At 40.3% G+C, this 25052-nt stretch overlaps 1 protein-coding gene across 1 annotated transcript in view; it reads left to right on the forward strand.

Moving 5' to 3' along the window:
* Positions 1-25052, forward strand: part of LOC123781596 (antigen WC1.1-like) — an 82092-nt gene that overhangs the window by 47121 nt on the left and 9919 nt on the right. Inside the window, exons 2-7 of the mRNA XM_087855910.1 lie at positions 1231-1551; positions 7590-7892; positions 7986-8303; positions 22790-22882; positions 22958-23272; positions 24369-24683. Coding sequence (XP_087712036.1) covers positions 1231-1551; positions 7590-7892; positions 7986-8303; positions 22790-22882; positions 22958-23272; positions 24369-24683 — 1665 coding nt within the window. The remainder of the gene's footprint in view (positions 1-1230; positions 1552-7589; positions 7893-7985; positions 8304-22789; positions 22883-22957; positions 23273-24368; positions 24684-25052) is intronic.

Raw genomic sequence — 25052 nt, forward strand, 5'->3', positions numbered from 1 at the left:
GCTTGCCCTGTTGCTGTTTTCTGACTCTGGAGGGAACCCCTAAGTTAGCCATATATTACTGTACAAGAAATTACTGCCAAACTTGGCAGCTTAAAACAACAACTATCATAGCTTCTGTGGGCCAGGAATCTGGGCATGGCTTATCTGGGTCCTCTGACTCATGATCTCTCACAAGGTTGCAATTATCCTAAGGTTCAAATGGGATTGAATACCACCCAAGCTTATTTACCTGGTTATTGGCAGCATTCAGCCCCCGGTGGACTGTCTAACTGAAAGCCTCAGTCCCTTGCTGGCTCTTGACTGAGTCTTCCCTCAGGTTCTTGTCATGAATCTCTCCACATGCAGCTCATCATATGCACCTGGCTTCATCAGAGCAAGCAAATGAGAGAGCAAGACAGGTCAACAAGAGAAACTGGAGTTATCTTGAAACCTGATTTTTTAAGTGACATCTCATCACCTTTACCAAATTCCATTGTTATGTGAATGTTATTAGGTTCAGGCCACATTCAAGTGTGAGAAGGATTACATAGAAAATGGATATCAGGGGGCGCCTGGGTGGCACAGCGGTTGGGCATTTGCCTTTGGCTCAGGGCGTGATCCCGGCGTTACAGGATCGAGCCCCACATCGGGCTCCTCTGCTATGAGCCTGCTTCTTCCTCTCCCACTCCCCCTGCTTGTGTTCCCTCTCTCGCTGGCTGTCTCTATCTCTGTCACATAAATAAATAAAATCTTAAAAAAAAATGGATATCAGGAAGCAGGAATAATCAGGACAGTTTAGAGGCTACTTACCACAGTCCTCTCTTTCAAAGCTAGATGAGAGTGTTCCCTATGGTACAGAGAAGGAATGGGAATATTCCTCCACTGACTTTCCGAGCCATGAACTGTAACTGAGATGGGGGAATTTGGGCCCCTACCAGCCTTATGCATCCCTACCGTGAAGGCAGCATCTAGAGGCATCTGAAGGCCTGTTCTTCATGGTATGCATGGAGCTGAGTCTTACCTGCTTGTGAGAAATAATTGTGTATACCTCTTCCCAACACCATGTTCAGTGATGCCACATTTGGTAGCTTAAAATTAAACACAGAGGGAATATTTATACCACACAAATCAACAAATGCTATACATGAGAGGTTTCTTTTTTTCCTCCCCCAGAGAGCTCATTTTTAAATACAGCATACCACTAAAATCCTAAAATCTCTCCTGTGTTCTGTGTCTATGTCTCCCTTACAGTTATGGAGCTGAGGCTGATGAACGGGGGCCACCGCTGTGAAGGGAGAGTGGAAGTGAAATACCAAGGAGAATGGGGCACGGTGTATGATTACAAGTGGTACATGAAGGCTGCAGATGTGGTGTGCAGACAGCTGGAATGTGGACCTGCTGTTGATGCTCCTATAGCGGCTCGTTTTGGATCAGGGGTTGGGCCTATTTGGCTTGTTAATACTGTTTGTAAAGGGACAGAGTCAACTCTCAGTGACTGTGATCATTTTCCTATTCAAGACTACCGTGAGCAAGGTGCATCCCATAGTTGGGATGCTGGAGTAGTCTGCTCAGGTAAGGCCTGTCTGTTCTGTCAAGGGGATACCTGGCAGCAATAGCCCTGGCTTCATTCCCAGAATAACTAACAGGATCACAAACTTGGATGAAGACTCCAGTTACACAGTGACTCCTAAAGTATTAGGTGCTCAAGGAAGCATAAGGACTTGCTTGGCCCTATACAGTGAAGGTTCCAGATCTATGGATCACTGGGCCCTTCAGATCTCTGTGGTGTGTCATAAAAGATAGGAAGGTGGGGTCAAATGTTTCACATAGGCACAGCTACTGGGTTGTACCTGTATGAAATAAATTTCATCACGGTAGTTGTTTTATTTTCTTTCGTGAGATGGTCAGTCAGGTGCAGCCGCAAGAGGGGACATGGGAGAGGTGCAGGGAAACAAAGTTTATTATTCTTACAAGTCCTAGAGAGATGGATAGATGGAGAGATGGAGTCACTTAATGTTGCAAGGGGGCCACATGGAAGAAGTCCCAAGGAAGCAGGTTCAACCAAGCAGGTGGAGAGCCAAGAAAGAGAGTAAAGACCTGTGGGTAAATGACCATATTGGGGTTCGAAGTGGAGTACACAAGCAAAAAGCAAAAGGGGATTTCATTGTTACATTTGAATGTTACTAGGTCACAGTCAGGGGAGGGAAAGAAGGGGGACTGGTGGCAGATGTCAGCTTTATCTCATTGGTACACCTGGTCACCTGGGTGGTGTGCTCACAGCCTGTTCGGGAAGACATTGAAGCAGCAGGTAAATATGAAAAAAAAATTAAATTATTTATTTATTTCAAAAAGATTTTATTTATTTATGAAAGAGAGAGAGAGTGCATGAGCATGCGGGAGGGGCAGAGGAAGAAGAAGAAGCAGACTCCCCACTGAGCAGGGAGCCCGACCTGGGGCTTGATCCCAGGACTCTGGGATTATGACCTGAGCCAAAGGTAGACGTTTAACTGACTGAGCCACCCAGGAGCCTCAGAAAATATGAAATTGGAAAATTTACAATACGATAGCTGAAGCAAAGGAAATAGGGCAGTGAGGCCAAGAGAACCTGAGGTGGCACATAAGAAGTGCTCAATACCATCCAAGCGTATTTGGCACGTGCCAAAGTGGAGGCAGTAAAGACAGCAATGAACCTAGAGTGTGAATGGTGGTATCGGTATTTGCCGGAGATGTTTTCAGTAGTTATCACAGTGATTGATGAAAAGGTCCGTCACTAACGCCATCAGAACAGCTTGACTTGAGGAAGATATTATCAGATATCACAGTGAATTCCCTAAGGTAAGTAGCTGGGTCTTAAAAAAGGTCCATCCATCTGATGGACTGGTGAGAAAGGTGGAGACATGAGCACATTTGACTAGGACTATAGCAACCTAACCCCACGATCCTATAGCCAGTCAGCATTGTCGTGATCTGCATGAAGAAGATCCCTGGAAAAGTGATCCTCAAATTGTAACTTCAGTGGATCTTTGATGATACTAATTCAGGTCCCTAAAAACACAATTATTTTCTTTTTTTGAGAGCTACTCTATTGAGGTATGATTGACATGCGAAAAACTGTACATATTTAACGTATACAACTTGATGAGTTTGGAGGAAAATATACATCTGTGAAAGCGTTAGCTTGATCTGTGCCATAGAGCTATTTGTCATCTCAAAAGTTTCCTCGCATCCTCTTTATTAATATTTAAAAAAAATAATTATTATCAAGGGGCATTTGAGTTTACTACCTTCAGTTAGGATTTTTTTAAAGAAAACTTGTTTTCTGACATTTCAGGTAACATTCCTTATTGTCACAATGTCTTAATCATGGGTATTAACTGCAGATAAAGTTGTGGAAACACTACAGGGGGCCAGACTTATCTTGTTAAATCAGTATCTAAGTAAAAATGGAGTGTGTGATGTTTGAACTTCTTAAGAAAATTGTTGCTTTTGATATTAATTCCAGTTAAGGTACACGTAAAGATAAAAAGAGTTTGAGAATGGTATGACATCTAAACTTTGATTTTATTTTTTATTCCCTGATTACCATTACCACTGCTTTAACTTAAATTCTCATGTTTTAATGAACTGTTTCATTTTTCTTTGACTAATCTCTTTGTCATCAGTTTCTACTCTCCAGTCTGTTTCTATATTTTCCAGAACATGTTTTAATGATGTAAAGAGAAGTCAAAGAGGTGGTGATGTAGCATTGATAAGAATAAGAAACCATGCCTTTTGCAAAAATTTAAATTGAATTCTTGGAATTTCTCTCTCTCAATTTTAGGAAAGGGATATGAAAGAGAAATTTCAGCCTCTAGTAGATTGTCAGAAATATCGTGTTTAGCAGAAATCCAGAGGTAGAAAGAACGATCTGTGAGGATTATCCAGGAGCTTGTTTGAAATAAAGAGGGGATTTCAGAGGGTTTGGGGAAAAGACTGGGGAGGGGCTTTACAACTTGAGAAGGGCTACAGTACTGAGGTACAAAATGGGAAGGGGATGAAGATGCAATTAACTTCAGGAGGGGAGATTGGGGACTGAAGTTCCATGTTAATTCATATATTCACCACAGCTTCTGTTTTAGACTTCTTGTTCTCATTTCTTCTTTCCCTCTCTTTCTCTATGTTGATGCAGGAGTTGTTTTTGAGCTCCGTGGCTATTTGAGGTTTGCAATTTTCTTTGTGGGAAGTTTTTAAATATGAGTTCTATTTTTTTAAAGATTTTATTTATTTATTTGAGAGAGAGAGAATGAGAGAGAGAGAGCAAGTACAAGCCAGAGGGGAAGGGCAGAGGGAGAGGGAGAAGCAATGTGCTTGATCCCAGGACCCCGGGACCACGACCTGAGCCCTGAGCCAAAGGCAGACACTTAACCAACTGGACCACCCAGGTGCCCCAACATAATATGAGTTCTGTTTCTTTAACAAATTTGGGAATACTCATTTTCCATTTATTTTTGTATTAGTTTTTGATAGATTGTGTTTTTCAAGTAATTAGTTTCCAAGGACTCATCCTATTATAAATAAAATTTTCAAATTAGGACAAAATTTGTTCATACCTTATTATCTTTTACATATTGATAGGATCCATAATGATAATCCCCTTTTCTTCTCTGATATTGTTAATTTGTGTATTTTCTCATTTTTTCTTGATCAGGTCTACTAGAAGATTATCAGTTTTATTATTCTTTTAAAAAGAATTGCCAATGACCTCTGTTGATTTTCTTTGTTGTATTTGTTTTCTACTTCGTTGATTTGGGTTCTTAGTTTACATTCTTCTCTTTTGGTTATGATTTGCTGTTATTTTTGTAGATTCCTGAGTTGGAATCTTAGATAATTTATATTTAGTTTTTCTTTTGTATTCTAATATATGCATCAAGGAAGTGTCAAGGCTCTAGATTTTCTTCTAAGCACTGCCTTAGCTGTATCCCACTAATTTTGATATTACATGATTTCTTTTGTATTTTATCATCGTGAAATGTTTTTTCTTTCTTTATTTATTTTTTAAAAAAAGATTTTATTTATTTATTTGACAGAGAGAGACAGCCAGTGAGAGAAGGAACACAAGCAGGGGGAATGGGAGAGGAAGAAGCAGGCTTCTAGCGGAGGAGCCTGATGTGGGGCTCGATCCCGTAACGCCAGGATCACGCCCTGAGCCGAAGGCAGACGCTTAACAACTGAGCAACCCAGGCGCCCCTCTTCTTTATTTTTGAATATATTCCTGTCCTATAGTCTTAGTTTGTCTGATATTAACATAGATAACAACAGCTTTCTTTGATTAGTGCTTGCTTGGTTTATCTTTTCTGACACTTTAAATATGTTTCTGTGTTTATTTTTTTTATTTTAATTTTATTTTGGGGGGAGGTGCAGAGGATGAGAGGGAGAGAATCTCAAGCAGGCCCCAAGCTCAGCATGAAGTCAGATGAGGGGCTTGATCTCATAACCCTGAGATGATGACCTGAGCTGAAATCAAGAGTCAGATGCTTAACTGACTGAGCCACCCAGACACCCCTGTTTCTGTGTTTATATTCAATGTTTATCTGTTTTTGTGGACAGCATATGGTGTGTCTTACTTTTTCCCTAGTTTTATTGAGATATAATTGAAGTGGTGTCTTACTTCTATTCAGTATGATTATCTTGCTTTTATTTGGAGTATTTAAATTATTTCAATTTAATGTAATTATTGATATGCTTGGGTTTAAGTCTACTAACTTGCTATTTGCCTTATGCATTCTTTGTTCCTATTTTAATCTTTGAGTATTTTAAGTATTCTATTTTATTAGATATATTGCTTTGCTTAGAGTTTACCATAATGTTGAAATTATTACTCTGTAATCATATTTTACCTTCAAGTGATATTATATCACAATATATAATGTAAGACCTTACATGGAATACTTCCATTTCCCTCCTCTTGTCATTTGTGCCATTGTTGTCATACATTTCACTTATAAATATATTATAAATCTTGTAACACATTGCTATTATATTTGCCTGAAGTATTCTATTATTTTAAAAATGAGACAACGTTTTTATATTTACCCACAGACTTATCATTTACAGCAGACTTCATAGCTTTGGGTAGACCCACATTTTCATCTCTTACTATTTTCCTGTAGCTTGAACTTTCCGTAACATTTTTGTGCAATGCAGTTCAGGTGGCCTCAAATTTTATTTTTTATTTATCTGAAAACATTTTAATCTTCATTCAGTTTTGAAACGCATTTTACCAGGCGATTTTTCTACCTTTTCTCTCTCCGTGCTTCAAAGAGAAAGCTTCTACTGTTCTATGTTTAATTTCCTAATTCTTTTATTCTGCAGGGTCTAATCTCTTAAATTAATCTAGATAATTTTTCATTCCAGATATTGTATTTTTCAATTTTAGAAGTTCCACTTGTTTTTTTCTAGTTTTTAAAAAGCTGCTTTATGTTTCATTAAGCACATTTATATAAATGGTTAAAAGACTTTGTCAGCTAATTCAATCATCTGTCTAATTGCTGCATATTTTTAATGCTTACTCTTTTAAAAATTAAAAATATGTAAAACATTGATGAAGAAAGTGAAAGAATATACAAATAAATGGAAAGGTTATCTTTCGTTCATGAATTGGAAAGTGGCTCTTCTTATATCCTAGGGTTTCAAGAGAGACGGCTAGTACCGTGCCCCTCCTCTCCTGACTCTGAGGTTTCTTTCTTTTTTTTTTTTTTTAAAGATTTTATTTATTTATTTGACAGAGATAGAGACAGCCAGCGAGAGAGGGAACACAAGCAGGGGGAGTGGGAGAGGAAGAAGCAGGCTCACAGCGGAGGAGCCTGACATGGGGCTCGATCCCATAACGCCGGGATCACGCCCTGAGCCGAAGGCAGACGCCCAACCGCTGTGCCACCCAGGTGCCCCCTGATTCTGAGGTTTCTTAACATCCAGATTCATGTTCTTTCCCATGTAGGTCACCTAAGAAGTTCATGGAATATTTTGCTATCAAAAATTGTCAGATAGATAAAATTTGGAATCACAACTATGGATTGGTTATAATTCTGTATTTCTAATATTGAGCCATCAGTCTGTCTATAGGCTGTCATGCATTCATGGATACAGATCTCATGGTTATCCCTATCCTCAGTCACTTGAGGGTTGGCTCTGGGGACCGAAAGCTGACCACAGTTTCAGCCCCATAAGTCTCAGGATGACTTTCTAACTTTGACTAATAGATCTCTACTCTCTCGTAGCCCATGTCCCTCTGGGTTGGTTCTGTTCTTTATGCCTCTGTACTCAAGTTTGAATGCCTACACATTACACAGTTTCCTTGGACTCAGATGAGGAATTTACTTCTCTAACCAACACCAAAATATTTTTTCCTAGTATTCAGCTACTCCAAATAATCTGTCTGCAGAAACTCACTCACACAGGTCCCACTCTGACACCAACTGTTAAGTCCTCTCCTCATTCCCAATGCCTGGGAAAAGAAAAACTTTTATCCATGACATGTCATGGTCATATACCATTGTCCATGACATGCCACTTCTAATTGCCAAGCCAGATTTATGAACACTTACTTGGTTTGGTTTTCTTTTTTCTTTTAGGATTTGTACGTTTAGCTGGAGGGGATGGACCCTGCTTAGGGCAGGTAGAAGTGCGTTCTGGAAAAGACTGGGTTCCATTGTCTGATGGCAACTTTACATTACTCACTGCCCAGGTCATCTGTGCAGAGCTGGGGTGTGGCAAAGCGGTGTCTTTCCTGCAGGATGTGTCCTTCAGAGAGTCAGATAGAGTCTGGCCTAAAGAATTCCAGTGTAAGGGGCACGAACCTGAGCTCCGGTTTTGCCACAAAGAGTCCTGTCCAGGAGGTGCTTGCCACCGTGGGGCTGTTCAAGTTTTCTGTTCAGGTAAGATGCAGAGCGGAACTTCAACCAGGTCACATACTCTGCTGGGGTAGGAATGACATGAGATTTGGCTGAAATCTTGTCTTCTCCTACTAGTGTACACAGAAGTCCGGCTCATGAAAAATGGCATCTCTCAGTGCGAGGGACAAGTAGAGATGCATATTTCTGGACAGTGGAAAACGCTCTGCGCCTCACACTGGAATATGGCCAATGCCAATGTTGTTTGTCAACAGCTTGGCTGTGGAGTTGCCATCTCTACTCCAGAAGGAGCATACTTTGTGGAAGGAGGTGGTGAGATTTGGAAAGCTCGATTTCACTGCTCAGGGGCTGAGTCTTTCTTGTGGAATTGCCCTGTGACTGCCCTGGGTATTCCTGATTGTACCCATGGAAACACAGCCTCAGTGATCTGCTCAGGTAAGCGAGAGGGAAGGGCTGACTGGTCCTCAGGATGCTCCTTGAGTGAAATGTCCGTAAGAGCAGAGAGTGCGGAAAAATTATTTTAAAAATGAGATACTCCATGATAAACTGGTTCTTTTCATTGCTTATTTGCCTTTCAGTTCAAGGCAAGGAAATGTTAAGAGGGATATCTTTTAAAATTAACACTATTAATTAAATATATCTGAGTATTATTTACAGAGAAAGTATGTAAGTAGTGAGTAGTTGAATGAATCATAATAACATGAATACTGTGTAACCCAACCCAGCTCAACAAGGAGATCGTTAGCAGCACCCCAGAAGCCACATTCATACCCTACCAGTCACTATGCCCACATTCCTGTCTGAATAGGCTTTTCTATTTTGAACTTCATATAAAATCATATAGTATGTTTCATTTTGTGTCTAATTTCTTTGTGATTCATGTATTCAGATGTTTATAGAAGTGCTTCACTCATTTTTATTATTGAAATGTATCCCATTGAATGACCATGTGACCAGGTATTGATGCATCAACTGATGGTGGAGTTTGATTTATTTCCAGTTCTCAATTATTATAAATAGTGATATAATAGATAATTGTGACAGTGACCTGTGGTACAAATATGTATGTATTTATTTTGGGTGTTTAACTTTTGCCTTTCATTTTTACTCTCTTAATGGTGTTTGATGATAAGCCAAGTTCTTCACTTTAACAAGGTTGTTTATCAACTTTTATTTTATTTATTTATTTTTTTGCATATAGTGCTTCTTTTTTTTTATAATAATATTTTTTTATTGTATTATGTTAGTCACCATACAGTACATCCCCGGTTTCCGATGTAAGGCTTGATGATTCATTAGTTGTGTATAACACCCAGTGCACCATGCAATACGTGCCCTCCTTACTGCCCATCACCAGCCTATCCCATTCCCCCACCCCCTCCCCTCTGAAGCCCTCAGTTTGTTTCTCATAGTCCATAGTCTCTCATGCTTCATTCCCCCTTCTGATTACCCCCCCTTTCTTTATCCCTTTCTTCTCCTACCGATCTTCCTAGTTCTTATGTTCCATAGATGAGAGAAACCATATGATAATTGTCTTTCTCTGCTTGACTTATTTCACTTAGCATTATCTTCTCCAGTGCCGTCCATGTTGCAGCAAATGTTGAGAAATAGTTCTTTTTGATAGCTGAGTAATATTCCATTGTATATATGGACCACATCTTCTTAATCCAGTCATCTGTTGAAGGGCATCTCGGTTCCTTCCACGATTTAGCTATTGTGGACAATGCTGCTATGAACATTGGGGTGCATATGGCCCTTCTCTTCACTACGTCTGTCTATTTGGGGTAAATACCCAGTAGTGCATGGCTGGATCATAGGGTAGCTCAATTTTTAATTTTTTAAGGGACCTCCACACTGTTTTCCAGAGCGGCTGTACCAACTTGCAATCCCACAAACAATGTAGGAGGGATCCCCTTTCTCCACATCTTCTCCAGCAATTGTTGTTTCTTGCCTTGTCAATTTTTGCCATTCTAACTGGCATAAGGTGGTATCTTAGTGCGGTTTTGATTTGAATTTCCCTGATGGCTAATGATTTTGAACATTTTTTCATGTGTCTGTTAGCCATTTGTATGTCTTCATTGGAAAAGTGTCTGTTCATATCTTCTGCCCATTTTATGATTTGTTTATTTGTTTCTCGCGTATTGAGTTTGAGAATTTCTTTGTAGATTTTGGATACCAGTCTTTTATCTGTAGCATCATTTGCAAATATATTCTCCCATTCCGTGGGCTGCCTCTTAGTTTTTTTGACTGTTTACTTGGCTGTGCAGAAGCTTTTTATTTTGATGAAGTCCCACAAGTTCATTTTATCTTTTGTTTCTCTTGCCTTTGGAGATGTGTCATGGAAAAGGTTGCTGTGGCCGATGTCGTAGAGGTTGTTGCCTATGTTCTCCTCTAGGACTTTGATGGATTCCTGTCTCACATTGAGGTCTTTCATCCATTTAGAGTTTATCTTTGTGTATGGTGTGAGAGAGTGGTCAAGTTTCATTCTTTTGCATGTAGTTGTCCAATTTTCCCAGCACCATTTATTGAAGAGACTGTCTTTTTTCCACTGGATGTTTCCTGCTTTGTCAAAGATTAGTTGCCCAAAGAGCCGAGGGTCCATTTCTGGGCTCTCTATTCTGTTCCATTGGTCTATGTGTCTGTTTTTGTGCCAGTACCATGCTGTCTTTGTGATCACAGCTTTGTAGTACAGCTCGAAATCTGGCATTGTGATGCCCCCAGCTTTGTTTTTCCTTTTCAACAGTTCCTTGGCGATTCGGGGCCTTTTCTGGTTCCACACAAATTTAAGGGCTGTTTGTTCCAGTTCTTTGAAAAATGTCATTGGTATTTTCATTGGGATAGCATTGAAAGTGTAGATTGCTCTGGGTAGCATGGACATTTTAGCTATGTTAATTCTTCTGATCCATGAGCATGGAATATTTTTCCATCTTTTTGTGTCTTCCTCAATGTCTTTCAAGAGTGATTTGTAGTTTCTAGAATATAGATCCTTTACGTTTCTGGTTAAGTTAATTCCAAGGTAATGTATGATTTCTGGTGCTATTGTAAATGGGATGGATTCCCTAATTTCTCTTTCTTCAGTCTCATTGTTCGTGTATAGAAATGTGACTGATTTCTGAGCATTGATTTTGTATCCCGCCACATTACTGAAATTGCTCTATAACTTCTAGTAGTTTGGGAGTGGATTCTTTTGGGTTTTCCATATAGAGTATCATGTCATCTGTGAAGAGAGACAGTTTGATTTCTTTGCCGATTTGGATACCTTTTATCCCTTTTTGTTGTCTGATTGCTGTTGCAAGGACTTCTAGTACTATGTTGAATAATAATGGCGAGAGTGGGCATCCTTGTTGTGTTCCTGACCTTAAGGGAAAGGCTTCCAGCTTTTCCTCATTGAGAATGATATTTGCTGTAGGCTTTTCATAGATGATTGTATGAGATTGAGGAATGTACCATCTATCCCTGCACTCTGAAGGGTTTTAATCAGGAAAGGATGCTGTGTATTGTCAAATGCTTTTTCTGCATCTATTGAAAGGATCATATGATTTTTGGCTTTTTTCTTGTTGATATAATCTATCACACTGATAGATTTGCGAATGTTGAACCACGCTTGCATCCCAGGGATGAATTCCACTTGGTCATGATGGATAATCGTTTTAATGTACTGTTGGATTCTATTAGCAAGGATCTTGTTGAGAATTTTGGCGTCCATATTCATTAGGGAAATCGGTCTGTAATTCTCCTTTTTGATGGGGTCTTTGCCTGGTTTGGGGATCAAGGTAATATTGGCCTCATAGAATGAGTTTGGTAGCTTTCCTTCTGTTTCTATTTTTTGAAATAGCTTTAGGAGAATAGGTATTATTTCTTCTTTGAATGTTTGGTAGAATTCCCCGGGAAATCCATCAGGCCCTGGAGTTTTGTTTTTTGGAAGGTTGTTTATCACTGACTCAATCTCTTCGTAACTAATTGGCCTGTTTAAAAAATCAATTTCTTCCTGTTTCAATCTTGGTAGTTTATAGGTTTCCAGGAAGGCCTCCATCTCTTCCAGATTGCTCAATTTATTGGCATAAAGCTGTTGATAAAAGTTTCTAATAATCCTTCCTATTTAATTGGTGTTGGTTGTGACCTCTCCTTTTTCATTCATAATTTAATTAATTTGGGTCCTTTCTCTATTCTTTTGGGTAAGTCTTGCCAATGGTTTGTCAATTTTATTTATTCTTTCAAAGAACCAGCTTCTAGTTCTGTTGATCTGTTCTACTGTGCTCCTGGTTTCTAATTCATTGATTTCTGCTCTAATCTTGGTCAACTGCTTTCTTGTGCGTGGATTAGGCCTGTCCCTCTGTTGCTGTTCCAGCTTCTTGAGGTGAGAATATAAAAACTGCATTTTAGATTTTTCTATTCTTTTGAGTGAGGCTTGGATGGCTATGTATTTTCCCCTTAGGAATGCCTTTGCAGTGTCCCATAGGTTTTGGACCATTGTGTTTTCATTCTCGTTGGTCTCCATAAATTGTTTAAACTGATTTTTGATTTCCTGGTTTATCGAATCATTCCTGTGCAGGATGGTTCTTAGTCTCCAAGTGTTTGAGTTTCTTCCAAATTTTTTTTTGTGGTTGAGTTCCAATTTTAAAGCGTTGTGGTCTGAGAATATGCAGGGAATAATTTCAGTCTTTTGGTATCAGTTGAGACCTGTTTTGTGACCCAGAACATGGTCTATTTTTGAGAATGTTCCATGGGCATTAGAATAGAATGAGTATTCTTTGGTTCTGGGCTGTAGTATTCTATATATATATCTATGAGGTCCAACTCATCTAGTATTGCATTCAAAGCTCTTGTTTCTTTGTTTATTTTCTGCTTAGGTGATCTGTCTATTGCTGATAGTGGTGTTTTGAGGTCCCCTACTATTAATGTATTTTTATCTATATGTCTCTTTATTCTGGTTAAGAGTTGGCTTGTGTATCTTGCTGCTCCCCTGTTGGGGTCATATATATTTATAATTGTCATATCCACTTGTTGGATATATCCTTTAAGAATAATATAGTGCCCTTCTGTATCTCTAACTATAGTCTTTAGTTTAAAATCCAATCTGTCTGATATGAGAATTGCTACCCCAGCTTTCTTTTGAGGTCCATTGGTGTGAAAGATGGTATTCCATCCCTTTACTTTCAGTCTAGATGTATCTTTAGGTTCAAAATGAGTTTCTTGTAGACAGCAAATGGATGGGTCATGTCTTTTTATCGAACTGCAACCCTGTGTCATTTATGGGAGCATTTAGGCCATTTACATTGAGACTGATTATTGAGAGATATGACTTTAATGATGCCATGTTGCCAGTACAGTCTTTGTTTCTATCGATTGTGACTTTCTGTTCTGTATCACTCTTGGGGCCTTTTTACTTTTATAGAACTCCCCTTAATATCTCCTGTAGGGCTGGTTTTGTGGTTATGAAATTGGTCAATGACTGGTGATTCTGGAAGGTTTTTATTTCTCCATCAATTCTGAATGACAGCCTTGCTGGATAAAGGATCCTTGGCTGCCTGTTTTTCTCTGAAAGAGCTTTAAAAATGCCCCCCAACCCTTTCTCTCATTCCAGGTCTGTGTAGACTGGTCTGACATAATTCTGATACCTTTGCCTTGGTACGTGAGAAATTTCTTTGCCCTGGCCACTTTCAATACTGTATCCTTGGATCTAATATTTGCAAATTGCACCATGACGTGACGTGGCATAGGTTTGTCGTGGTTGAGCTTGGGAGGGGTCCTCTCTGCCTTTTGGACACAAATGTTTGTTTCCTTTGCTAGATTAGGGACGTTTTCAGCTACAATTTCTCAAATATCTCTTCCAGACCTCTGTTTTTATCCAACCCCTTGGGGATGCCAATGATTCTGACATTGGAACGTTTAATTGAGTCAGTAATCTCCCATAACCTACATTCTTGAGATTGGACTGTTTTGAGCCAAGTTTCTATTTTAGCTTTCTCTTCTACTAACCCATCCTCCAATTTGCCAATATGTTCTTCTGCCTCATTCACCCTGGCCGTCAGAGCCTCTAGTTTTGACTGCATTTGGCTCATAGAATTTTTAATTTCTGCCAGATTCGCTCTCATTTCTGCCCTTAGAGATTCTATATTCTCATTAACATTTCCGTTAATACTTTATTCAAGTCTACACATCATCTTGACCATTGTTACTCTGAACTCCATTTCTGATAATTTGGTTATATCCATATCCATTAGTTCTGTGGCAGAGGCCACAGACTCATTGTCTTTTCTTTGCTGGGGGGGATATCTCCTTCTCGTCAGTCTGATGAGGAGAGGCTGCAGGGTTGGACTTGTGCACAGGCAGTGTGCACTTGTTTTTAAGGGACCTTAGGGATGTGGGCTTCTTGATTTTTCAGCCTGCCTCCTTGGGGAGGGGCCTGCCGCACCGATACTCAGGCAACCCTGTTTGGGTAGAGTCTCCGTGTCCCCTGCGAGGGGGATGGGGGTGGGCAGGCTGTGAGCCGGTATTTCCAGGCTTTTCTTCTCTGGCGGCTTTCCCTGGTGGTTTGCTGTGCCTCTTCTGAGAGTCAGAGCAGCAGTGGCCGATTCTCAGTCTCTGTCTCAGAACAGAGGGATCGTGGACCAGTCTCCACTGATGTTCTGGCCGCTTTAGCTCTGTTTCTGTTGGTGCTGCTCAACCCTGCAGCATCCCGGGATGTGCGCCCCATTCCCAGCCTCCCAGCCCTCGCTTCCAGGGCTGGCATGTCTCTGTCCTTTGTGTTTCTAACACCGCCAGCCACCAGCCGCCAGCCACCCCTGCGCGCTTGGAGCTCCTGGTCTCAGTCTGGTTCCAGTAAGCGCACCAGAGCTCCGTTTCAGTCTGGTGGTGCACGTTCCCCGGCTCACGGTCTCAGTCTGCTCTGTCGCGGGTGCCGGTCCGGGAGTCTGCCCACTCCTCCATGCAAGTGGCTACCGCTTCCCGGTGCCCAAACGCGGCGGCTCCCTCCCCCTTCCGTTTATCTTCCGATATCTGTGCGCGGCTGATTCCGTGGGTGTTCAGGATGGTCTGGTACCTATCCAGCTCGCTTCAGTGGACCAGCTGAAAAAAGGGACCCCTACTCCTCTGCCATCTTAACTCCTAGATCTGCATATAGTGCTTCTTATGTCCTTTTGAAGACAACTTTGTCTACCCTAAGATCCTGAAGATATTCCTCAATGGTCTAGTTATCTTTATTTCACATATAATTGTATAGTCCTGGAATTGATTTTCATATGTGATAGGCATCAAATTTCATATTTTTATATGGATATCGAAAAGACTCAGAATCCTTTCCCATAAAGACACTTTTCCCCACTGCAGTGCCACCTTTGTCATAATGAGTCTACATTATGTCTGAGTCTTTTTCTGGACTCTAATCTCTTCTATTTTATTGTCATCTATTCTGACAGTTCCGTAATTACTATAACTTTGTAGTATGTCTTGATATGTGGTAAAGTTACACCTCTAACTTGGTTGTTTTTCTTCTCAAGTGTGTTGATCATTCTTGGTCTTTTCCATATAAATTTTAGAATTAGCTTGTCATTTTTCACCAAAAAAAGCTTGATGGTCTAGTCCAAGATGGTGGCATAAGAGGTTCCTGAGCTTACCACCTTCTACAGATATACTTTTCCAACTCTTATAAGTGGGGTAGGAATTATTCTCTCTCTTTTTTAATTCTTTGGGAGATTGGGTGTTAATTGGGTGTTAATTCTTTTTTTCCTATGTATTAAACTTTTTATTTTTAAATAAACACAAACTTAGAGAAAAGTTGCAAGAATCATGTAAATATCAGAAAGGACCACAAATATAAAAAAAATCAGACTGGGATGTTATTTTTTTAAAAAAGATTTTCTTTATTTATTTGACAGAGAGAGACAGCCAGCGAGAGAGGGAACACAAGCAGGGGGAGTGGGAGGGAAGAAGCAGACTCCCAGCGGAGGAGCCCGATGTGGGGCTCGATCCCAGAATGCCGGGATCACGCCCTGAGCCAAAGGCAGACGCTTAACAACTGTGCCACCCAGGCACCCCCCAACTGGGATGTTAAAAGAATGTGAATTACAGACCAATTTTTCTATATGGATTCAGAATTCATGAAGTAAATGTTAGCAAATCGCATCCAGAGTTGTACAAAAACCAATATGCCACAATCAGAGTTTGTTGTAGAAATGCAGTTAGTATAAGACATATCAATTAACAAAACTAAACCAAAAGAGAACCACATAATCTTTTCATCAGATGTGGGAAGGCATTTAGAAAGATTAAATAACTATGCAGGATGACATCTCTTAGCATATTGAAAATAGAAGGAACTCTCTTCAGTCTGTTAAGGATCATACAACAAAAATCCAGAGCAAATTTCACACTAATGGTGAAATATTGAAATACTTTTCCCTGGGATTAGAGACATGATATTAATATCTATTACCATGTTTATCCAACAATTTACTAGAAGTCAAAAAAAAAAGTATAAGAACTAAAAAGGAAGAAATAAAACTTATAACAGATCGAAATCTGGCATCGTGATGCCCCCAGCTTTGTTTTTCCTTTTCAACAGTTCCTTGGAGATTCGGGGCCTTTTCTGTTTCCATACAAATTTAAGGACTATTTGTTCCAGTTCTTTGAAAAATGTCCTCGGTATTTTGATCGGGATAGCATTGAAAGTGTAGATTGCTCTGGGTAGCATGGACATTTTCACTATGTTAATTCTTCCAATCCATGAGCATGGAATATCTTTCCATCTTTTTATGTCTTCCTCAATGTCTTTCAAGAGTGATTTATAGTTTCTAGAATACAGGTCCTTTACGTCTCTGGTTAAGTTAATTCCAAGGTAACGTATGGTTTTTGGTGCTATTGTAAATGGGATGGATTCCCTAATTTCTCTTTCTTCGTTCTCGTTATTCGTGTATAGAAATGCAACTGATTTCTGAGCTTTGATTTTGTATCCCGCCACGTTACTGAATTGCTCTATACCTTCTAATAGTTTAGGAGTGGATTCTTTTGGGTTTTCCATATAGAGTATCATGTCATCTGCGAAGAGAGACATTTTGACTTCTTCTTTGCCGATTTGAATACCTTTGATCCCTTTTTGTCGTCTGATTGCTGTTGCAAGGACTTCTAGTACTATGTTGAATAATAGTGGCGAGAGTGGGCATCCTTGTCGAGTTCCTGATCTTAAGGGAAAGGCTTCCAGCTTTTCCCCATTGAGAATAATATTTGCAGTTGGCTTTTCATAGATGGCTTTTATGAGATTGAGAAATGTACCTTCTATTCCTACACTCTGAAGGGTTTTAATCAGGAAAGGATGCTGTATTTTGTCAAATGCTTTTTCGGCATCGATTGAGAGGATCATATGGTTCCTGAGTCTTTTCTTGTTGATATGATGTATCACGCTGATTGATTTGTGAATATTGAACCACGCTTGCTGTGATCACAAAGACAGCATGGTACTGGCACAAAAACAGACACATAGACCAATGGAACAGAATAGAGAGCCCAGAAATGGACCCTCGGCTCTTTGGGCAGCTAATATTTGATAAAGCAGGAAAAAACATCCAGTGGGAAAAAGACAGTCTCTTCAATAAATGGTGCTGGGAAAATTGGACAGCTACATGCAAAAGAATGAAACTTGACCACTCTCTCACACCATACACAAAAATAAACTCCAAATGGATGAAAGACCTCGATGTGAGACAGGAGTCCATCAAAATTCTAGAGGAGAACATAGGCAGCAACCTCTACGACATTGGCCAAAGCAAACTTTTTCATGATACATCCCCAAAGGCAAGAGAAACAAAAGATAAAATGAATTTATGGGACTTCATCAAGATTAAAAGTTTCTGCACAGCCAAGGAAACAGTCAGAAAAACTAAGAGGCAGCCCACGGAATGGGAGAATATATTTGCAAATGACACTACAGATAAAGGACTGGTATCCAAGATTTACAAAGAACTTCTCAAACTCAATACATGAGAATCAAATAAACAAATAAAAAAATGGGCAGAAGATATGAACAGACACTTTTCCAATGAAGACCTACAAATGGCTAACAGACACATGAAAAAATATTCAAAATCATTAGCCATCAAGGAAATTCAAATCAAAACCACACTGAGATACCACCTTACGCCAGTTAGAATGGCAAAAATAGACAAGGCAAGAAACAATTGTTGGAGAAGATGTGGAGAAAGGGGATCCCTCCTACATTGTTGGTGGGAATGCAAGTTGGTACAGCCACTCTGGAAAACAGTGTGGAGGTCCCTTAAAAAGTTAAAAATTGAGCTACCCTATGATCCAGCCATGCACTACTGGGTGTTTACCCCAAAGATACAGACGTAGTGAAGAGAAGGGCCATATGCACCCCAATGTTCATAGCAGCAATGTCCACAATAGCTAAATCGTGGAAGGAGCCGAGATGCCCTTCAACAGATGACTGGATTAAGAAGATGTGGTCCATATATACAATGGAATATTACTCAGCTATCAGAAAGAACAAGTTCTCAACATTTGCTACAACATGGACGGCACTGGAGGAGATAATGCTAAGTGAAATAAGTCAAGCAGAGAAAGACAACTATCATATGATTTCTCTCATCTATGGAACATAAGAATTAGGATGCTCGGTAGGGGAAGAAAGGAATAAAGAAAGGGGGGGTAATCAGAAGGGGGAATGAAACATGAGAGACTATGGACTATGAGAAACAAACTGAGGGCCTCAGAGGGGAGGGGGGTGGGGGAATGGGATAGACCGGTGATGGGTAGTAAGGAGATCACGTATTGCATGGTGCACTGGATGTTATACACAACTAATGAATCATTGAGCCTTACATCGGAAACCGGGGATGTACTGAATGGTGACTAACATAATATAATAAAAAATCATTAAAAAAAAAAACTTACAACAGAAATAAACTTACAACAGAAATAAAACTTACAAAGTTCATCTGTAGATTAACTCCAATCTCAATCAAAATGTAATCATTTTTTTAGCCAAAAAATTTTTAAATTTCAGCTTTATTGAGGTATAACTGACAACATTTTAAGACATTTGAAGTATACAATGAGGTGATTGGAAATACATAAACATTGTAACAGGATTCCCCCCCCTTCTAGTTACTTAACACAGCGATGACTTCAAAAATTGATCTTTTTTTTGTGTGTATGAGAACATTAATTTGACTCTTACAGCAAATTTCAATTATACAATACAGTGTTATCAACTATAGTCACTATGTTATGCATGAGACCCTCAAAACAGATTTATGTTATAACTGGAAGTCTATACATTTTTACAAAACTTTCCCTATTTCCCTCACCGCACAGCCTCTGCCAACAGTTATTCTCGTCCACATTTCTGTAATTCTGATTTTGTTTTTCTTTCAAATTTTTATTTACATTCTAGTTAGTTAACATATAGTGTAATATTGGTTTCAGGATTAGAATTCAGTGATTCATCACAATACCCAGTGCTCATCACAGGTGACCTCCTTAATGCCCATCACCTGTTTAGCTCATCGCCCTGCCCACCTCCCTCCATCAATCCTGTTTGTTCTCTATAGTTAAGAGTCTTATGGTTTGCTCCCTCTCTCTCTCTTTTTTTCTCCTTCCCCTTTGCTCATCTGTTTTGTTTCTGAAATTCTACATAGGAGTGAAATCATATGGTATTCGTCTTTCTCTGACTGACTCGTTTCACTTAGCATCATACTGATTTTGATTTTTTTTAGATTCTACACAAAAATGATATCATGTAATACCTGTCTTTCTCTTTCTGGTTTATCTCAGTGTAATGCCCTCCTTTTCCATCCATGTTGTCTCAAATGGCAGGATTTCCTTCTTTCTTATGGCTGACTGTTATATTACATTATATACATGGCACATCTTCTTTATCCATTCATCTCTTGATCGATTACTATTGTTATAATTCTGTTATCTAATCCATATGCCTGATTCTGAATTTCCCAGGTGTCCCAAATGCATACTTCACAACAAAAAAAAAGAGTTTAAGGAAATATTCTGCATTCACTTGTCATATTGTGTTAGTCTTCTCTAATCTTCCTTCTCGCTTTTTCACTTCCTGAATCTCGCTTTGTATTACATGACATCAACATTTTAAAGAATACAGGCCAATTATTATGTAGACTCTCTTTCCAATTTGAGTTGTGGCCATAATGAGGAGAGTTAAATCTTGTGGAAGCATGATAAATTGGGATTAGATCCCATCCTGCCTGAATGCAAATTGGAATTTGGCTGTTTTCAAAGTAGAAACCTAAAATATTAGCAAAGTCAATCACTGAACACCAATCTTCCTTACCTTGTTGCACAGTATGAATCATGTGTTTCTAGCTTAATTCTGCTTTGGTCAAAAAATATGTTTTTTTCAAAAAACATATTTTTATTTCAGCCCTTTGAAAATTTTTTAGATCTCATTTTTTTGGGGGGGAGGTGTTTTTTTTTTTTTAAGATTTTATTTATTTATTTGACAGGGAGAGAGACAGCCAGTGAGAGAGGGAACACAAGCAGGGGGAGTGGGAGAGGAAGAAGCAGGCTTCCAGCAGAGGAGCCTGATGTGGGGCTCGATCCCATAACGCCGGGATCACGCCCTGAGCTGAAGGCAGACGCTTAATGACTGAGCCACCCAGGCGCCCCTCGATCTCATTTTTTAAAATAACACGTCATCAGCCTTGCTAAATGATCTGTATATCCTGGGAATAATGTGTATTCTGTGGGTTTGAGGTAAATAAATATTTACTTACTGATTTTGCTTGTGTGCTCTTAGTTACTGAGACTGAAGGTATTTTCTGGTTACTATTGCATTACAAATTACTTCCAAATCTAGTCACTTACAGCAACCACTTTAATTTAAATAACACAGATCACTGCTCATTTCCCCTCCAGCTTCCAGTCACATTTTCCTTATGCCCTTTAAGTCCCCATTGACAGCATTGCCCCAGCCCATCCAGCTTCTGCCTCCGTGTTCCAAAGGCAATGTCACCTTCAGGTGGCATCACAGTTTTGGGCTATTATGGATAAAGATACCACGAGCATGCATATACAAGTCCTTTTGAAGACAAGCGTTTCATTTGTCTTCAGTAAATACTTAGTATTATGGTAAGTGTAAGTTTTCTGGTTCCTATTGCTGCATAACAAAATTTCCCCCCAAACTTAGCAGCTTAAAAATCCTTTTTATTTTTGCCTGTTATTTCCTGAATAAGGGATTTGGGAAGGGCTTGGATCAGCAGTTGTCTCTTGGGGTCTCTCTTGAGGTTGCATTCAGGTATCAGCTGAGACTGAAGTCATCTGTAGACTCTACCGAGCAGGGAATCCAGGATGGTTCATTGACACGTCTGGCAGCTGGAATGTTCAGGTGGATTGTTGACCTGAGCACCTGCATATGAGAAGTCTCTCCAGCACGACAGTCTCCTCAGGGTAGATTTCCCCGGAAGCAAACGTCCTAAGTGAGTTCAGGGGAGGCTGCCTGACTTTTCTGACCTAGATTTTTTTTTAAATTTTTTTGTTAATAATTTTTTTTATTATATTATGTTAGTCACCATACAGTACATCCCTAGTTTTTGATGTAAAGTTCCATGATTCATTACTTGAGTATAACACCCAGTGCACCATGCAGTACGTGCCCTCCTTAATACACATCTGACCTAGTTTTTGAAAGTCAAGTACTTAATATTATATTCACTGCATTCCATTGCTTACAATGAAGTCCACTGTGCCTTTATGTATCTAGGACTTAGTAAATACGAATGTTAGAGCTTTTCAGCATGTCTTTATGTCCTTGCTTATATTTTCCACTTTTTGGTCTTTCTGGGCTTCATTTTGTGTCTTTCCTTCTCATTTTCCTTTTTACTATTTCTATCTTGTGCTGATCTAATGGGCTATTATACTCACCTTTTGAGTTCTTATTTCAAATAGTGACTTCTTCACTTCTAGAATTTTTATTTGATTTCTTGTTAATATTTCCCTTTCAAAATTCTACCTTGTTTAATTCCCTGAACATTTCAATCATGATAATTTAAACTCCTTGTCAGGTTACTCCAATAACTGGATGCCCTGTAAATTTTTTTCCAGGGCCTCTTTATCCTCCTGGATTTTTGTCAAATCTCTTTTCTTTTATGCCTGAGTATTTTTTTTTTAGATTTTAATTTTTAATTTATTTTAATGTAATCTCTACCTCCAACCTGGGTCTCAAACTCACAGCCCTGAGATCAAGCGTTGCATGTCCTACAGACTGAGCCAGCCGGGCACCCCTATTCCCGGGTATTTTTGATTGACAGACATCTTAGATGAAAAATTACAGAAATCCTGCAGAAAGGATTTTATTTTGCGTCCTCCTGTCACCTGTTTTTGGGCAGATCACCTTATTTAAGGGGACTGAAGCAATTAGACACTGGGCATCTATCCCTCTGACGCATAATCTACTTTTACTTCACTTTTCCTTCTATGGTACAAAGGCTCTGGTTATCAGGGTGTCTCCTCCTTGGCCGACCCTGAATTATACTTTGTACCCTCTGAGTCCTATGAGTCTGGCAAAACCTCTGCTGAACTTTTCAGCCTCTTAGCTATAATCTTTGAATTGACAATGGCCTCAAAGGGAAAGTGGCTCACTTCTGCCCTTTACTTTTCTCTTAGAGCAAGGCTCCAAAAATTCTCACTGCCTGGGTAGCTCTTCACCACTTTCAAGCAGTACTGATACTTCCCCACTTCCAAAAATCCATTCAAGTGTAGCACTTGGCTTGAAACAAATTTGGCATTGTCAGAAGCAGAACTTTCCATAAAGAGGTGAAATCTAAAATTATGGTAACATTACTGCTGTGTTATAGACCCCAGCACTAGGTTACTCTTGAGTCTAATTCAGTTTCCTGTTCTTCAACCCTACTAACCCTCTGACCATGCTGTTTCTGCAGGAAACCAAACCCAGGTGCTGCCCCAGTGCAACGACTCTGTGTCTGAATCCGCAGGCTCTGCAGCCTCACAGGAGAGTGCTGCCACCTGCTCAGGTGAGGGGTCCCAGGGGACCAGAAAGCCCTTCTGATTTCCCGTGAAATGTTCCCATGGCATGATTCTCTCCTCAGATCGCAGACAGCTCCGCCTGGTGGACGGCGGCAGTCCCTGCGCCGGCAGAGTGGAGATCCTTCACCAGGGCTCCTGGGGCACTATCTGTGATGACAGCTGGGACCTGAGCGATGCCCACGTGGTGTGCAGACAGCTGGGCTGCGGAGAAGCCCTCAATGCCACGGTGTCTGCTCACTTCGGGGAGGGATCAGACCGTATCTGGCTGGACGACCTGAAATGCACAGGAAAGGAGTCCCACATTTGGAAGTGCCCTTCCCGGGGCTGGGGGCAGCACGACTGCAGACACAAGGAAGATGCAGGGGTCATCTGCTCAGGTCTGCCCACGTGCTGTCCACAGGTTGGGTGAGGAGGTGGGGGCTCTGGAGGAGGGGAGTCTGAGCCCTGAGTGGTGTTGCTGAAAGGGCCAGAGAAGAAGAAGACTTCCTTCCACACTGCCTGTCTTTCTCCATATGAAGATTAGGTGCTTTCTTTTCCTCCTGTGGCAGCTGAGGTTCAGGTCCTTTCTTCTCGGCAAGAGCTCCTGATAGAGCCATTTCCTACAGTTTCCATTTGAAAGCAGGGCCTTCTCTTCAGTTCTCTATGGTGGTAAAGTCTTGAAATCCTACTACTGTCGAAATGCATTACCACGGAATTAGTGGTAGAAACAACACAAATTTATTAATTTACAGTTTTTTATGTTAGAAGTCCAACAAGGGTCTCACTGGGCTAAAATCAAGGTGTCAACAGGCTGCATTCTTTCTGGAGGCTCCGGGGGAGATTCCTTTTTCCTGTCTTGTCTAGTTTCTTAAGGCCAAGTGCATTCACTGGCTCGCAGGTAGCTCCCTTTCTTTCTTTTCAGGCTGACAGCATTGCCTCCCTCTGACCATTCTTCTGCAGTCGTGTTTCCCTCTGACTGGAGCTGGGAAAGATTTCCCATTTTTAAGGAGAGTAGGTCTAAGGATGGGCTCACCTGATTAATCCACACTACTCCAGGTTAATCTCACCATCCCAAGGTCCTTATCTTAATTGCATCTGTAAAGTCTCCTTTGCCACGTAAAGTAACATATTTATACAACACCTTTGGGGGGGCCATTATTCTGCCTACCACCCCACTTTTCACACTTCCTTTCGCACACTCTGTCAGGAGTTTTGTCAGGAAACAGGATTCAGTTTTCCCTCTGTGCAGAGTGCCCAGGTGGGCATTCCTCTCGGTTCATATTCTACTACATTGTATGGAGGACATAGAAACACAGACACAAACACACAAAATCAGGTAAAAGGGAGATCAGTTTCAGTCTTGCCACCTAGTGGGTGCTTCTTTGGCAGTCAGTGATGAGTGTTCATAATCACTGGCATGGAGAAAAAAATCAAGATTGTTGAGTGGAATGTTTACCGTGGACTGTTTCCCCCCTCTCTCTCGTTTCAATTTAGACTTCCTGAAGCTCCGGATGGTGAGCGAGGACGAGGAGTGTGCTGGATGGCTGGAAGTTTTCTACAACGGGACCTGGGGTAGTGTCTGCCATAGCCTCATGGCAGACATCACCTTGTCCATCATCTGTCGGCAGCTTGGCTGTGGAGACAGTGGGACCCTCAATTCTTCCATAGTTCCCAGGGAAGGTTCTAGACTTCGGTGGGTGGATCGAATCCAATGTCAGAAAACTGATTCCTTTCTCTGGCAATGTCCTTCTGACCCCTGGAGACACAACTCATGCTCTTCAAGAGAGGAAGCTTATGTCTCATGTGCAGGTAACTTACTGTCTGTTTCTATGTGTCTCTCCCAGTCCAGTAGGATGTTGTTAGTGAGATTTATATCTTCAAATCTAAGGGATGAGTTTAAGATAAGACTACAACATGAAGTTTGGATGATTATTTAATTTACATGTTCCAATCTTGTTTCATAGGAAAAAATAAGGAAACTGGTGTCAATAGCAGTTGACATGGTAAATACCAGAAGGATTGCGTTGAACATAAGCAATACCCGATAAACTTTCTAGGCAATTGTTAATTAGGAATAGTTAAGTGATATCCCAGCCTGTTAAAGTAAATAAGGGGCCAAGTAAGGAATCAACCCTGATTGTTTTGTCTCTTAAGCTAATGGTATTTTACTCTGGAATG

This window comes from Ursus americanus, chromosome 25 (genome assembly GCF_024610735.1).
Source record: "Ursus americanus isolate L20-20 chromosome 25, mUrsAme1.1.p, whole genome shotgun sequence".
In the NCBI taxonomy this organism is placed as follows: domain Eukaryota; kingdom Metazoa; phylum Chordata; class Mammalia; order Carnivora; family Ursidae; genus Ursus; species Ursus americanus.